The 17,221-nt window shown below is 32.9% G+C and overlaps 1 protein-coding gene across 9 annotated transcripts in view; it reads right to left on the bottom strand.

Moving 5' to 3' along the window:
• The window catches only part of LOC105483060 (EF-hand calcium binding domain 3), a 575,939-nt gene that overhangs the window by 341,814 nt on the left and 216,904 nt on the right, over positions 1–17,221 (bottom strand). For 8 of the 9 annotated variants that reach the window (XR_011615926.1, XM_071083376.1, XM_071083377.1 and 5 more), the window contains 4 exons: positions 15,936–15,986; positions 15,068–15,172; positions 7,494–7,547; positions 2,195–2,296 (listed from right to left, as the gene is read on the bottom strand). The exons of the other annotated variant lie outside the window; for it this stretch is intronic. Coding sequence is in view for 7 of the 8 variants with exons in the window: in XM_071083376.1 (XP_070939477.1) it covers positions 2,195–2,296; positions 7,494–7,547; positions 15,068–15,172; positions 15,936–15,986 (312 nt within the window). In the remaining variant the exon portion in view is untranslated. The remainder of the gene's footprint in view (positions 1–2,194; positions 2,297–7,493; positions 7,548–15,067; positions 15,173–15,935; positions 15,987–17,221) is intronic. 9 annotated transcript variants of the gene reach the window in all.

Raw genomic sequence — 17,221 nt, 5'->3', positions numbered from 1 at the left:
CAGGAAGAATTGAATACCCTGAACACACCAGTAACAAGCTGCAAGACTGAAATGGTAATTTAAAAATTACCAACAAAAAAAAGTCCAGGACCAGACAATTCACAGCAGAATTCTAACAGACACTGAAAGAATTGGTACCAATACTTTTGACACTATTTCACAAGATAGAGAAAGAAGGAACCCTCACTAATTCATTCTATGAAGCCAGCATCACCCTAATACTAAAACCAGGAAAGAATATAACCAAAAAAGAAAACTACAGACCGATATCCTTGATCAACATAGATGCTAAAATCCTTAACAAAATACTAGCTAACTGAATCCAACAACATATCAAAAGATAATCCACCATGATAGCTTAACATACGCAAGTCAATACATGTGATACACCACATAAACAAAATTTTAAAACAAAAATCACATGATCATCTCAAGTGCATATGTGTGTGTGTGTGTGTGTGTGTGTGTGTATGTGTGTGTTTCTATGTTTAAATTTTTTTCAACAAGCTGCCCAGTTCATTTTCATCACTGACTTGGAAGTGTATGGTAGGAGAAAGAGAGAAATGAGGTGGACATAACAGTTAAGAGAAGATCGATAAGGTTTTTCTTTGTTTGTTACTTTTCTGAGCAAAAGTATATGAAATTTATCCTGAAGGCTCTAAAAAGTCTAAAGGACAAAACATGATGTCACTCCCAAACAAGAAAATCTTCAATGGCTCCCTCAACACTATTACTTGTAGGATAAAATTCCTGTATAATACTGCCTTGCCCACTTTTGTAGCAGCAGCTCTTTTTTTAAAAAAACCACCTCATCAGATTTAACCACTTAGTTACCTGAGAGTAACCATTATTTCCTTCCTTCTACTTTCCCTCCTTCCATCATTCCTCAAATATTTATTGTATATTTACTCTCAATAATTGTGGCACTTTTAACACTTTACTTTCCAATTGTCTTTATATACTTCCCCCTCACCACAAATGAACTATACAATTTCTTGATGTCAGGAACAGGCCTGATTCATCAGGTCCTCAATAAGTATTTGTTAAATGAGTAAATGGGCAAATGAGATAGATTTAGACCTATTTCTTTCTCATTAAAAACTGATATAGCTGAGATATGTGGCCCCAATCAAATCTCATGTTGAACTGTAATCCCCAGTGTTGGAGCTGGGGCCTGGTGGGAGGTGACTGGATCATGGGGGTCGATATTCATGCATGGTTTACCACCATCCCCTTCATGCTGTTCTTATGATAGTGAGTTCGTTTTCAGGAGATCTGGTTGTTTAAAAGTGCATAGCACCTCCCCAACCTCTTGCTCCTGCTTCAGCCATGTGACATGCCTGCTTCTCCTTCACCTTCTGCCATAATTATAAGTTTCCTGAGGCCTCCCCAGAAGTTGAGCAGGTCATGCTTTCTGTACCTCCTATGGAACTGTAAACCAATTAAACCTCTTTTCTTTATAAATCACCCAGTCTCAGGTATTTCTTTATAACAATGCAAGAATGGACTAATATAAAAACTAGTGTATAGCTATAATCTTCCACCACTGTATTGGAGAAACAACTCATCAACTTTTTTTACATCTATATCCTGACATTGATAATTCAATATATATGAAGAAAAATAAGATTTCTTTTAGACATTATGTATATTATTTCATGTATTTTTGGAATAATATTGTGAAGTAAACATAGTCTCTACTAGATAGTAAGCATTGTGTAAATGAAAGCTACCTTTATTACTATGACAGTTGAACCTAAGTAAATTAGAATTTCATGACACTGCTTTAGGTTGTTCTTAATAACTTGTAAAATGGAACTTAAACTTATTTTTTCTCTTTTCATTCCTCATCTTAACCTCCCTCACCTCCATTCCCCAAATTTCTTCTTTTGTCTGCCTATGTTTTGGCCTTCCAATGACCTTAATGATGTTTCTGAGACCATACAGCTTAGTCAGTGTCATTTAGGGTCCCAATACTTTCTGTATAACAATCTTAATATTTATTTAAAATCTGAATGTTCATTTCAAAAAAATCCTAACAGTAATAATAAATATATATACACAAACATATCCCCTCCTTTAGTACTGGATATTTCTGTTTACTTTTATAGTAATTCAAAGTGCAGTATCAGTATGTCTTATAATTAAACCCAAAGCCCTCTTTGAAAGGCACCAAAGTAATTGAAATACTCACCACTGGTTGGGAGATGATTTACCAGCTCTGTATATTCCTCATATGTAACCTCAATCCCCATATCTTTCAGGAAATTGTCCAGGTTACAGATCTCAATTTTTTCTTTGAAGACACGGAAAAGTACATAACAAGAAATTATGATTTTTTCTAATGAGTCTGAAGTATGAAAACATGGTGCTTTACTATCATTAAGAAAAACAAACAGTGCGAATTGTTTATTAGAATAATGAGAATTAAAATAGAAATCATTCCCTTCATTATGCTTCAGTGTGTGATGATAAATGAATGGCTGAAGACACAGTAAAAATTATTGGGCATTATATGATAACATAGACAATCAGTCCATATAAATTTTACCTGAAAGCAGTGGCTTAATTTGAGACTAACTTCATATATTAGTTACCATTGTTGACTATATTCACCTGATCACAATAAATATTTCACATGTTGATTTTTCCATAGATATTTAGGTTGTAACCAAGTTCGCATTAGCAATATAAACAATTTTTTCATTTTCAGTATCTTCAAATTCTGTAGTCTTACCAAAAACAAACAAACAAAAAAGATTTCTGCCATAATGTAGATGAACACATGAAAGAATAGGAGTTTTTCTTCCCATGAAAAATATTCTCATAAGTAACCCTAAAGGCTGGCAGTGAAGACACATGCTTTTCTCCTTTTCTTGCCAAGATCCCTTTAAAAAAATTGAAATGATTAAAATAAGGGGAAAAGGTGATAAACTCATAATAAATTCAAAGAGAATAAATATGGAAGGGGAGATGTGGGCATAAGTAGAAAAGAAGTTTGTATTTACGAAAGCAAAGTATGTTCATTTATTTATTCATTTATTAAACATTTGATTGTTTAATGTCTTCTGTGTACCAGGCACTATCCTATGTACTAGGGATATGGTAGCGAACAAAACAGAAATTCTCTGTCTCAAGTAGTTTATACACTACTTTGGGGAGACATATAACAAAGAAGTAAACAAGTAAATACAAATTGATAAAACAGAGTGGAGGAAACCACAGTCTAGACTACTCAAAGGAGGAGGATCTAGGTATATAGAAGTAAAGATGTGAAGGAAGCCAATTTGCCCAGAAAAACAAAACAAAACAAAACAAAACAAAACAAAAAAACAGAAAAGCTCAATGCTCAGTTTTGGCAGGTACTAAGTTTAAAATTAAGAAGCCAGGAAGAAGGGAAAATATGAAAATAAAGAGATTAAATGAAAGTCTGCCTATGGAACATTTGTACCAGCCAGTCTCAATCTCCGCTTCTCCAAAATCCCTGAGTCACAGAACAGGCAGTTTAGCATTTACTCCCTAACCGAAATACTGGAGAACTCTCCAGCAACAGAATGAAAACCACAGCTGTTAAGGTGGATTTTCATGACCGAGAATAAAGCCCAACTAATTTTGCCATTTAAAGGGCCTCTGAACTAACTGTTGCCTCTTTACCTTCTCTCTCTGAAGCAAAGCTTGGCAGAGAACACATTTCATTCATTTCATTCATACACAGGGCTTTTATTCATGCTGGAAACCTAAGAGCTCAACCAATCCACAAATACAAAAACAAGACAAACTCTTACTGGCTACCAGGTATGATCTATTCAGTCTCTCATTCTTAACTACATAAATAGATGATTAAGGAAAGGAAAGATGATATAAACCAACAAAGATCTCTAATATGCTAAAAGAGATTCTGGAAGATAGTATACTCATAATGCATGAATGTGAGACTATATGAAATGAATAAAAAGGAGGCACCCTTAGAAGTTAAAAATTATTAGTAAGAACTTCAAGATTCTGGAAAAAAATTAAAAGTAAGATTGCCAAACTTAAAAAAAAATAGGTCTTCAGAGAGACACAAGCACCTTCAAGTTTAGAAAGCCCACAGAGTTCTAAGCAAAATGTATGAAAAATATCCACAACTGAACTCATCATTGTAAAATTTCAGATTTCCAAGATAAGGAGAAAAGTCTTGCCTCAAAGAGAAAAGAAATAACAATTAGGCCAGGCGTGGTGGCTCACACCTGTAATCCCAGCACTTTGGGAGGATGAGGTGGGCAGATTATCTGAGGTCAGGAGTTCGAGACCAGCCTGGCCAAGATGGTGAAACCCCAACTTTACTAAAAATATAAAAATTAGCCTGGCGTGGTGGCGGCTACCTGTAATCCCAGCTACTTGGAAGGCTGAGACAGGAGAATCACTTGACTGCGGGAGGCAGAGGTTGCAGTGAGCCGAGATCCCACCACTGCACTCCAGCGTGGGCAACAAGAGCAAAACTCAGTTTTGAAAAAAAAAGAAAAAAGAAAAGGAACATATCTTAGGTTGTTATTAAACTTCTCATCAGCTACATTGGATTCTTATAAACAATGTTCACGTTTTTTAAAATTCTGAAGGAAAATAAGATCGAACTTAGAATTATATTCCTGAATAAACTATCATTATAGACAATATAATAGAATAGAATCCATTATATGGAATGAGTAAGAAGCTGGAAGATGTTATTAATGTGGCCAAGAGCTCATTGGTTCCATCATTTGACAAGAAAAAAAGAAAAAGAAACCCCAGTATAAATTCCAGGAAAAAAATTTATAGTATACATATGAACAAAACTTAAACTAAAATGTGACATAACACTGAGGTATTGATACCGATAAAAGGAAGAACCCAGGACATCAGGATATTCTCCTTTGGGTAGCACAGATTTCATAACACTAAAAGAAGTGACTACATTACTAAACCACTAATAAACTTAGAAACTTTAAAAGTATACATATACATATATCTTAGATATATACATATGAGTACATATACATATATACATAGCTGTAGATATATACATATAAGTACATATTCACATATCTGTAGATAGAGACATAATTTTATGTAGATATACTTTAAAATAATACCTGTACATTTAAAAATTATATATGTATTATATATCCATAGATATATACATATAATTATATAACCTTAACAATGAAAGAGTAAAACCAACAGGTTTCTGGAAATTGAAGTTAATGAGGATTAAAGGTACTAATATCCTTTGATTCTACGGTAGAGAGTCAAGAGATACTGTCAAAAGGATATGGAAGAAGAAAGAGAGGCTAGTGTTTATTATTTAAAGTTACAAATTCAGTGAACAGATGAAGTGAAACTAATCTCTTAAGTATAACAACTTGAGAAAGGGAAGGGATATGGAAGCTATGTCAGGAGTGAAATCATCATCATCAGCAGCAGGGAGTCAATAGCTAACATCTAGAGCTGCAGATTTTAGAGTGTTGTCTGCAGACCCTCAGGAATTGCCAAGATCCTTTCAGGGGACCCACAAGGTCAAAGCTATTTTCATAACAGTAATTAGACATTATTTGCCTTTTTCATTGTGTTGACATTTGTACTGATAATACAAAAGCAAAAGTGTGTAAAACTGATGGCATCTGATTACAAATCAAGGCAGAAGCACCAAAGCAGTGCTGGTAGTCATTATATTCTTCACTGCCATGCATTTGTGCTAAAATAATAAACAATAAAAACCAATTTTACGTAAGAATACCTTGATAATTATATGTCTTTTGAGTATTTTGTATGATGAAATAAAGACAGTACTTCTACATACAGAACAAAAAGAGTTTTCTTGGGCAAAAGCATGCCGTGTTAAGTTGTGAGCTGAACCAGCTGCTTTCTTCATGGACAACATTTTTATCTGAATGACAGGAAAACTATACTTATTCAGACATGGATATGTCTTGAAAATGAGTAAAGGAAGTAATGGAAGATATCTTGAAAATGAGTAAAGCAAACCCACCAGACTTCAAGGAAAACAACTGAAAATGTTTGTTGTCGATATAAAATTCAAATTTTTAAATGAAAATAATTTTGGAGAACTCGCATCTGCCATCATGAGCCTAAGAACTTCCCAAAGGTTAAAGACCTTTCTTAAAAGACTAGTGGTTATACAGATGAATGTGATCTCTTTAAATATGTAGTGAAATGTGTGAACATTTGGAAGCTCTATAAACCTCAATGATCCAGTATAGTTATGCACCACAAAATGATGTCTGGATCAATGATGAACTGCATATTCTGTAGTAGTCCCATATAATTATAATACTGTATTTTTACTATACCTTTTTATGTTTAGATACACAAATATCCATGTGTGTTACAATGGCCTATAGTATTCAGCACAGTGGCAAGCTGTACGGGTTTGTAGCCTGTGAGCAATATAGTCTCCAAGTAATAGGTTACATCATACTAGATTTGTGTAAGTAAACTCGTGATGTTCTCATGATGACAAAATTGCACAATGACAAAATTACATAACAATGCATTTCTCAGAATGTAGCCCCATCATTAAGCAATGCATGACTATATTTTCCAAATAACAAAATAATTATAAAAAATAATTATACAAGTATTTTTAAAAATCTGGTTAATGAGCAAAATAGCCAAGTCGATTTTAACATAAAGTATAAAAAGTTCACTAATAGGTTTTTGGAGTCTACATTGCAATTAACCTTTAAGAAACTGCCACTAGTGGAGTTTTGGTGTAATCTCAAAGAAGAATATTCACCATTATCTGAAAAGGTAATTCTTCTCTCTTTTCCAACTATATATTTATGTAAGACCAGATTTTCATCATATACTAACCAAAACAACCTATCATAATAGATTAAACACAGAAGCAGATATAAGATTCCAATTAGACATTAAAGTGATTGACAAAAATGTAAAATAATGCTCCTTTTCTCACTAAATTTTTTGAAAAAAATATTTTTAATGAAAGCATGAAATTTATGTAAACATGTAATTGGTTTACTAATATTATTTTAAACAAATCATTAAATAAATGTTGTACAATTTTCTCAGTTCTAGTATGGTAAATATCAACAGATACAACTCACATAAACTAAAGCTCTTTGGGATCCTCAATAATTTTTAAGAATGAAAGAGTCTGAACACCAAAAGATCTGAAAGTCACTACTGTAAATAAATCAGTATATAGTACTATAAGCATATTATTTAAATCTATAGAAGTGATTAAAAGAACCAAAACCAGAAGCATTCAGAATTGGTTTTCTCAAGGGAAGTGTGACTGGAGGTGGGAAAAGATAAAATAAGGATGTGTTTCATTTTATTTTTAGCCTTTCTGTACCTTTTAATTTTTAACCATTTTTAGTAAATGGTAAAAATAGCCTATTAATAAAATACAAGGATAAACAAAAATATAGAAAAATACAGAAAGGAGCATACTGCTTTTATCAGTCTTCACATGGCAATTTTTTGCTCACCTTTAAGCATCTTCACAACCCCTGTCAATGTATTCATATCCATATCTTCATCAGCTATAAGGTAAAATAAATTCACATATATAAGCATTGATACTCAAAAAATAACTCATATTTGGTAATTTTTACCATTTCCTCTAGAATTTCCTCACCTGTTGTTTTTACTTCCTCATCTCTATAACAAAGAAAATAATACTACTTACCTCACAGGCTTTGAGTAAGCATTAAAAGAGACAGAAGAAGTACTTAGACTTATGCCTAGCACATTGCATATGCAAAAAAAAATAGCCATTAGTGTTTTTATTTTTAAAAGTAATAGAAGTAGAGTCTACATCTATTCTTCTGATATAAAAAAGTCATATCATATATCTTTTCTCATTTGAATATAATACTGATATATTTATAACATCTTTTAAAAGTATAAAATCTATTTTATTAAATTTCCTATCTAATCTCTACATGTAATATATAACCCGGGGGCTTGTTACAGTGGCCTGGAGAATAGTTTTTCATGGAGAGTAGCCAATCAAATATTCCTAAATATACGGAGAGAAGAAACTCTATAATTAATGTTTCTGCTTTCACATTTGGTAAGGTCCATAAAAAGAAGTTAGGGGAGATATGATTTTAATTAGCAAACAGTTACAAATAATGGCAGCATGACCTGATGCTACCCTCTGGCCCCCATATATGTGTCAGATAATTATCTGTGTGGAAAGAACACAATAAATACCAATTGTACAGTAAAAGAATATGTAAATACAACTTACATGAACATACACACAATCTTCAAAACTCTAATTAGTCTCATAAGACCAAGAGAGTAAGAATCAGTGATAAGACTCTTTGGTAATATGCTCTCAAACAGACTCTAGGTAATGTGACTGCTGCAAATAAGTCATGTAATTTCTGATTATTTGCTAGAAGACTAGGAGGTTTTTTTGAAGTTTCTTAGCTGACTGTGATTTAAAAAGTTTTGTTCTGTGAATTAAGGAAAATAAATAATTTTTAAAACTTTTTATTTAAATTTTTGTGGGTACATAGTAGGTACATATATTTATGAGTTACATGAGATGTTTTGATACAGGTATGCAATGCATAACAATCATATCATGTAACATGGGATATCCATTCCCTCAAACTTTTATCTTTTGTGTTACAAACAATCCAATCATAATCTTTTAGTTATTTTAAAATGTACAATTAAATTATTGTTGACTATAGTCACCCTGTTGTACTATCAAATACGAGGTCTTATTCACTCTTCCTAACTACTTTTTTTGTACCCATTAACCAATCCCATCTCCCCAACACCCTCCCATTACCCTTTCCAGCCTCTACCCTCTATCTCCATGAGTTCAATTATTTTGCTTTTTAGATCCCAAAATAAGTGAGAACATACAATGTTTGTCTTCCTGTGCCTGGCCTATTTCACTTAGCATAATGACCTCCAGTTCCATTCATATTGTTGTAAATGACAGGATCTCATTCTTTTTTATGGCTGAACAGTACTCCATTGTGTATAAGTACCACATTTCCATTACCCATTCACCTGTTGACGAGCACTTAGGTTGCTTTAAGGAAAGTTAATACTTTTTTAATGTAAAAACCCAGATTCAAAGGACAGGGAGATATTCTCCCTCTTAATGAGTAGAATGGCAAAATAAAATTATAAAGAATTGGGAAGAATTATTATAGTCAGTCTTGAAAATAATCTATCATGTATAGATACACAGACAGCAATAAAGAAAATGTGGCCACATAACTAACATTTGTGAATATGGATGTTGGGTAAACAGATGTTCATTGTATTATTTCTGCAAATTTTCTGCAGGTTTAAAATACTTGAAAATAAAATCTGAGAGGAAACTTTGCAGATTTTTCTCCATGCACCACCTCCAGGTGCTCATGGCAGAAAGATTGGGGCATGGCAGAGGATCAGAAAGTGCTTTCCACATTGAAGCCAGACTGGAGGAGAGGAGTAACTGCCATCATGTGAAAGACATAAGGTCTGCATGGGCCCTTTTTTCATAAGGCTCAAAAACCGTATGCTGCTGGGGAGGGGCAACAAATTCTGTCACTCTCAGGGCACAAATCACGAAACAAATTGGGGGGTGGTGACGGGGGAAGTGGTTAATTAAAAAACTCTCCCCCTGAGAGAGAAGTAGGATACCATCTTGGGCTAGGATTCTATGCCAATACCAAGTAAACATTTCCAACTACTGGAAAAGGGAAAGAAGCTGTCTCCCACATAAGGCCCACTACAATGCAATGCAGCGTTTGGCTGCCTCAGAGAGGAGGCATACAATAAAAAGAAAAATTAAAGGCAGCTAAAGAAAAAGAACGTATTACATATAGAGGAAAAGTATTGCAGCATACTTCTCAATAAAGGCTATGCAAGATAAAATATTACGAAGTTATATCTTTAAATTATTAGAATACTAGGAGAGAGGAGAAGTTGTTGACCCAGAATTCTATACGAAGTGAAAACACCTTCCAAAATGAAGGAAAAATATCTTTCAAACCTATGGAGAGACCCACATGGCAAGGATCCCCAGGGGGACTTAAGTTGCTAATAGCAAAAACTATGTAAGTGAGTAATCTTGGAAGTGAATCCCCCAACCTCAGTGAAACCTTCAGATGACTGCAACCCTAGCCTATATCTTAACTGCAATCTCATCACAGATCCTAAGCCAGAACCACCCTTATGCCACTCCCATATTCTTGATCCACTGAAGCTGTGGGCAAATAAGTGGTTCTCATTTGAAGCCATTAAGTGTTGGGGGTAATTTGTTATATACAAATAAGTAATTAATACTTATTAAATAGGTAAAATAGGCCATAAAATAAACTTCAACAAATTCAAAAGAACACAAATTATACAGAGTATGATCTCTGACCAGAACAAAATTAAACCAGAAATCCAAAACAGAAAAATATCTCAAAACTACACAAACATTTGGAAATTCAATAACACACTAAATAACCCGTAAGTCAAGGAGGAAATCATAAGAATAATTAGAAAATATTTTGAATTGAATGATAATAAAAATACAATAAAATTGTAGGATACATTTAAGTAGTACTGAAAGAAAAAGTGGGTAGTATTTATGGTTACACTAGAAAGAAAGCTATCAAGACAGTGATCAAATCTACTTGACAAAACTAGAAAAAGAACAATATTAACCTAAAGCAAGAACAAGGAAGGAAATAAAGAACAGAAGTCGCTAAAATTGAAAACAGAAAACTGACAGAATAAATCAATGAAAATAAAAGCTGGTTTTAATAAATAAAATTGGTAACATGATAAAAAAATAACAGAGAATACACAAATAATCAACAGTCAGGAATAAAAGAGGGGAAAATAACTACCGATCCTGCAGGCAATAAATAGGTAATAAGCAAGTATTATGAGCAACTTTATATCCATAAAGGTCCTATCTAAACAAAATGAACAAATTTCTTGAAACACAAAGTATCAAGGATCTCTAAAAAAGAAATAGATAGGCCAAATATTCATGTATCTATTAAAGAAATTAAGTGAATACTTAAAACCTCTAATCAAGAAAATTCCAGGAGAGGAAAGCTTCAATGACAAATTCAATCAAACATTTAAGGAAAAAATAACACCAACTCTACACAAGCTCTTCCAGAAAACAGGAGAGGAAGGGATGTTTTCCAATTCTTTCTATGAGAGCAATATTACCCTAACACTGTAACCACACAAAGATAGTATAAGAAAAAAAGGTACAATCTGACCAAATTCAATGGCTTATGCCTGTAGTCCCAGCTACTCATGAGACTGAGGCAGGAGGATCACTTGAGTCTAGGAGGTTGAGCCTGCAGTGAGTCACGATCTTGCTACTGCACTCCAGCCTGGGCAACTGTCTCAAAAACAGAAAACAAATAAGCAAACCAAACCAAAACAAAAACCCTACAATCTAAAATTCATCATGAACTCAGGTACAAATATCCTCAAAAATATTTTCAAATTGAATCAAGGAATATATTTAAGAGATAATACATTATAACCAAATAAGGGTTATCCTAGGAGTGCAAAATAGGTTTAATATTAGAAAGTGAATTAATGTAATTTACTATATTAACTAAATAAGGAAAAAAAACCTGATGGATGCAGATAAAGCATTTCACATAATTGAGTATCCATACATGATAACTCTCAGGAAACTAGGAATTAAATAAAATTCCTTCAACCTTCAATAAAGGGCATTGACAAACACATAATATCATACTGAATGGTGAAAGACTGATTTCTTTCCCCCTAAAAGTGGGAACAAGGGAAGGATATCCAGTTTCATCACTCCTATTCAATATTGTGCTGGAAGTCCTAGAAAGTACAATAAGGCAAGGAAAACAAAGGGCATGTGGATGTGGATTAGAGAAAAAAAAGAAATAAACCAGCCTCTATTCATAGAGACATACATATTTTCAAAGAAAATTCTAAAGATTCTTCCAAAAAAGGTAAAACTAACAGGTGAATTTACAGGCCAATCTATAAAAATCTATGATGTTTTTATATACTAGCAATAAATAACTGGAAACTGATTTTTGAATTGTCATTTACAATACTACCAACAATCATGAAATACTTAAGTATAAATCAAGCAAAATATGTATAAGATCTGTGTGCTATCAGTACCATAGGAAATGTAAGAAAATCATACACATACATAAAAATCTGTGTGCTAAGGCTGGGCGCAATGGCTCACACCTGTAATCCCAGCACTTTGGGAGGCCAAGTCGGGTGGATCATGAGGTCAGGAGTTCAAGACCATCCTGGCCAATCTGATGAAACCCTGTCTTTACTAAAAATACAAAAATTAGCTGGGAGTGGTGACGTATGCCTGTAGTCCCACCTACTCAGGAGGCTGAGGCAGAAGAATTGCTTGAACCCATGAGGCGGAGGTTGCAGTGAGCTGAGATCGTGCCACTGTACTTCAGCCTGGTGACAGAGTGAGACACCATCTCAAAAAAAAAAAAAAATTTCTGTGGGCTAAATACTATAAAACACTGATGAGATAAATCAAAGATAAATAAATAAAGACAAATACCTTGTCACAGATTAGAAGATTCAATATTGTTAAATTGTCAATTTTCCCAAATTGATTGATTAAATGCAATGCTAATAAAAATCTTAGCAGAAATTTTGGGTAGAAATTGACAAGCTGATTCTAAAATTTATATGGAAAAGAAAAAAATAAAAAAAAATTCAAAAATACAATAGTCAAAACAATTTTGCAAAAAAAGAACAAAGTTGGTAGACTGGCAGTACATAACTTCAAGACTTATGATAAAAATACATTAAAGGATACACACAAAAATCAATGGAACTGAATAGATCATCCAGAAATAAAGCCACATACATATAGGCCACATACATATAGAAGGGCAAAGGCAGTTCAATGGTAAAGAATAGTCCATTCAACAAATGGTGCTGGTTCAACTGAATATCTGTATGTTTTTTAAAAAGAACTTCAACCCATGTATTATAACATATGCAAAAACCAGGTCAAAATGATCACAGATCTAAATGTAAAATTTTAAACTATAAAACTTCTAGAACTCTGCTGCCCTATACGGTAGCTGCTAACTACATGCAGTTGTTGAACATTTGAAATGTGTATTGTCTGAAGTTAGGCATATTATAATAGTAAAATATCCACTAGACTTCAAAAACTTAGTATGAGAAAAGGAAAGTAAGATATTTCATTAATAAGTTTTTATACTGATTGCAAGTTTAAATGATAATCTTTAGGGTATTTTTATTTAAAATCTATTTTTAAATAATTTTTTTACCTCTTTCAAGTTTTATTAATGTGGCTATTAGAAAACCTAAAATTACATATGAGGATTGCCTTATATATCTATTGGACAGCACTGGTCCAGAAGAAAACATAGTAGAAAATTTTTGCATCTTTGGGTTAGGTAAAGATTTCTTAGATATAGCACAAAAGCACTATCTACAAAAAAAAGTTTCCAAAAACACTGGTAAGAAAATGAAAAGATAAGTAACAGACTGAGAAGAAATGTTTACAAAGTGCCTATCAAATAAAAATTTGTATTTATAATACATAAAGGGTTCTCAAGAATCAATAATCAGAAAACAATCAAAAAGTAGGCAAAATATCTGAGTTGACGCTTCAGAAAACACAAAATGCTAATGGAAATTTACAACCTGTTGTTCAACATTACTTGTCCATAGGGAAATACAAGTTAAAGCCACAATGAAATACCAATACACACATATAATGATAGTAAAAAAAAAAAAAAAAAAAAAAAAAGAATAGCTGACACTACCAAGTGCTAGAAAGTCTGCACAGCAACTGAAATGCTTATATCGGAGACGGTATAGCCACTTTGAAATAAAACAATGGTAGTTTTTACTAGTCACTACAAACATTCAAACTATAAGGTATAGTTTGAATTCAAACTTACAGTTTCAATGTTTGCAGGGACTATAATCACCAAAAACTGGGGCAATTCAAATGTCTAATATCAGGAAAAAGGATAAACAAATGTTGATAAAGTCATACAATGGAATACTATTTAGCAAAAAGGGCAGGGAACTGATACATTCAACACCACTGATGAATCTCAAAACCTTATTGAGTAAAGCAGCCATACACAAAAGATTACATATGTAAGATTATACTGTATAATTCCATTTACAGAAAGTTCTATATCAGGCAAAACTAATCAATGGTGATAAGAATGTGGTAGAAATGCGTGGTTTGTCTCAGGGGAGGAATAAGTAACTAACTGGCAAGGAGCATAAGGGAATTCTCTGGGAAGGGGGGCGGGGGTGTGTGTGTGTGTGTGTGTGTGTGTGTGTGTGTGTATATATATATATATCCCAATTGCAGTGTGGGTTTTTGATGATTGTCAAAACTCATCACCCATATCTACGAATATTGTTTTCCTTTATTCTGTAGCTGTGATTTACTTTCAAACGACAGAAAAGCAAAGAAACTTGGTGACTCCATTCCTGACTAGATAGATTATTCAATTCTGTTATTTACTCTTATTCACAACACTTCTCCACAATCGCATTGGAAAATAAAGACTGGTTAATTTCAAAGTGTCTCAGGGGTGTGTTATTGCTGTATTTAGAATTATCTTTCTCCCAGTTGTTGCAAATAATATTCCTTACATATTTATTGAATGAAAAAAAAGCTCATCATATTGTAACCTTAATCTGTGGTTTTATTGTATGTACATTATACCTGAATTTTAAAAAATGAAAACAGGGCAAAAATATAGGTGTATATAGTCATTAAAGGTTTTTGAACAGCAGGGTAGCACATTAAAAACTGTGCTTTAGGGAAAATAATCTGGCAGCAGGGTGAATCAGGTACTAATGTCTAAGAAGTTTACTATTGCTTAGCCTGTCAAATAATAAGTAGCAGGACTTTTCTAATGGTATAAAAATATTTTAAAAAAATATTTAGCTTAGACAATTCAAATAATTATAGAATCAGAAAGTCCCACAGAAAAGTCTCCAAAATCATAAGCTTAATAGTATCTGACACCCACAATGAGCTATTTTAAAGCCTCACCAGTAGCTGACAGGTGGTCTAGTAGATATTGTTGTTCTTCTTCTGTAAGTTTTATATCCATGTTTTTCAAAATAGCATCCACATTACTGACATCAATTTTCCCTCCTTTAGGAAACAAGTATAAGGAAATAAGGGAATAAGGAAAATATCAAATCTACAACAGCATGAAGTTCACATGTTATAAGTCCTACTTACTGCTTGAAATAATGAAAGAAAATTATCCCTTGGTCTTTATTGTACTTTAGGACACAAATCCTTAACTTTATAAAAATGAATAAAACATCTTGATCAAATAGTTAATTAATATGGCAATGCAGAAACCAAACTGAGTAATTATAATCAATAAAGGCCTTGAAAAGTTGAGTTGGAAGGCTTGATTTTACTTGAATTACCAACTTTACAGTCTCTATTTATTAAATTAAAACAATATTTCAAGGTATGACTTTTCATGAATATCTATAATTTTGTGATTTTTATACTTGTCAAGATTATTACAAAATCTAAAAATAATAAAATGGCCTGTTGTTGCAAAAGCATAGTATTACTAAATATTTTTTCAGATGTAGATGTAGCCAGAAGGAATCTCAGGTAATAAGAAATGGGCATATAATAACAAAATAACATGGAAGGGAAACGATTAAACTAGTTGTCTAAGAAATAAAATGGGTATTTTAAAATAAATGTATTGTCTCTATGTTTACCAAATGAACTATATTTTTAAAAATATACAAAAAGAATGTTGCCACAGATAATACTATAAGTTTTAGAAGTTCATTTTACTTATTCATATCTTTAGCTCTTAACATAGTGTCTAGCACTGTCTAGTTATTCAGTAAATATTTAATTAATTAACAAACTTTTAACTCACCTATGGGTGCACTATCTTTTATTCCTTTCTTCTTCTTCACTTTATTATCAGCTGCAAAATAAAGAACTAATTATATCACAATTACAGTAAGTTTTATCAAATCATTAATGTTAAACATAGCAATTCTGGGATGTTGTATATTTTGACCTATAACCTCATTTAATTAAAAATAAGTATAAGACATAGGAAAAAAGAAGGCTTTCAAGAATCATTAATGAAGATTCTTGTTTCTGAGATTTAATGAATCAATCACAAAATAAGGCACCTTTGAAATACATAATAGACCAAAAAACAGTATTCAAGTTTTGTAATATCTTTCAGAACTCAACATGAGTTCCTTTTTAGATGATGGAGGGAAGATGGTTCATCTCATCTATTCATTCTGCTAATGTAAGGAGATAGGGATATGGTACTTTTTTCTCTTATTATCTAACAAAAATAAACTTTTAAGTAATCCATTTTAGTGAGCTTTCTCTTCTAATTTGTGTGTACCAACCGAGAAAAATGTGCTTTTATTCCATTAGGAGCCCTAGAAGTCAGCAAGACTCATAGACTTTTTTGAGAAACCATAGCAAGGAGAAAGTAGAGAAGAATTGCAAGCACTGATATCTAAGAAGAAAGGTCTCTGATAGCCACCAAATTTTCCACAGCCCCAGCATGGCATGCAAGAATAGCAAAATATTTTCCATGACACAGTGAAGGGAACAGAGGCTGGTAAGAGTCAAAAGCCCCAAAGCAGCCTGGCAGTCAAGCTAAGAGTGCAAAGTAACCAGTGCAAGTGCATGCAAGATATAATGCCAGATTAAAATTCAGGTTATTCAGTTAGCGCCAACATGAAAGGACAACGATAAACAAGGATCAAAACAGACATATTATCATAAAAATATCTGAATAGCGGGCACCTCCTTTTCCCCTGCACCTCCACATAAGTCTCCCAGAACATAGATGCAACCCTCTGGAGAAGGGAAAAATGAGAACATCTTGATTTAACTTACAAAAATGCTGATTGGAACATAATTTATACCAGTAGCTAAGATCACTCAGAACACAAACTCACATGTGCAAAAACTTTAACATTTTTAATTCAACCAAGATAAGATAGAAAAATAAAAACAGTCCAGATTTTGTACTCATGAGTTTATGACCTAAGAAAGTTGTAGGCTGCAAAATTTATATAATTGTAATACTCACTAGACTGTAGGCTCTATTGAGTCAGGAACTGTCTTGTTTATCTTTGTATTACCAATGCCTAGTACAGTGACTGCCCACAATAAACACACAGTAAA

Source organism: Macaca nemestrina, chromosome 17 (assembly GCF_043159975.1).
Source record: "Macaca nemestrina isolate mMacNem1 chromosome 17, mMacNem.hap1, whole genome shotgun sequence".
In the NCBI taxonomy this organism is placed as follows: domain Eukaryota; kingdom Metazoa; phylum Chordata; class Mammalia; order Primates; family Cercopithecidae; genus Macaca; species Macaca nemestrina.
Note: the sequence above shows the minus strand (reverse complement) of the source record. Positions and strands in the feature narration are given on the sequence as shown.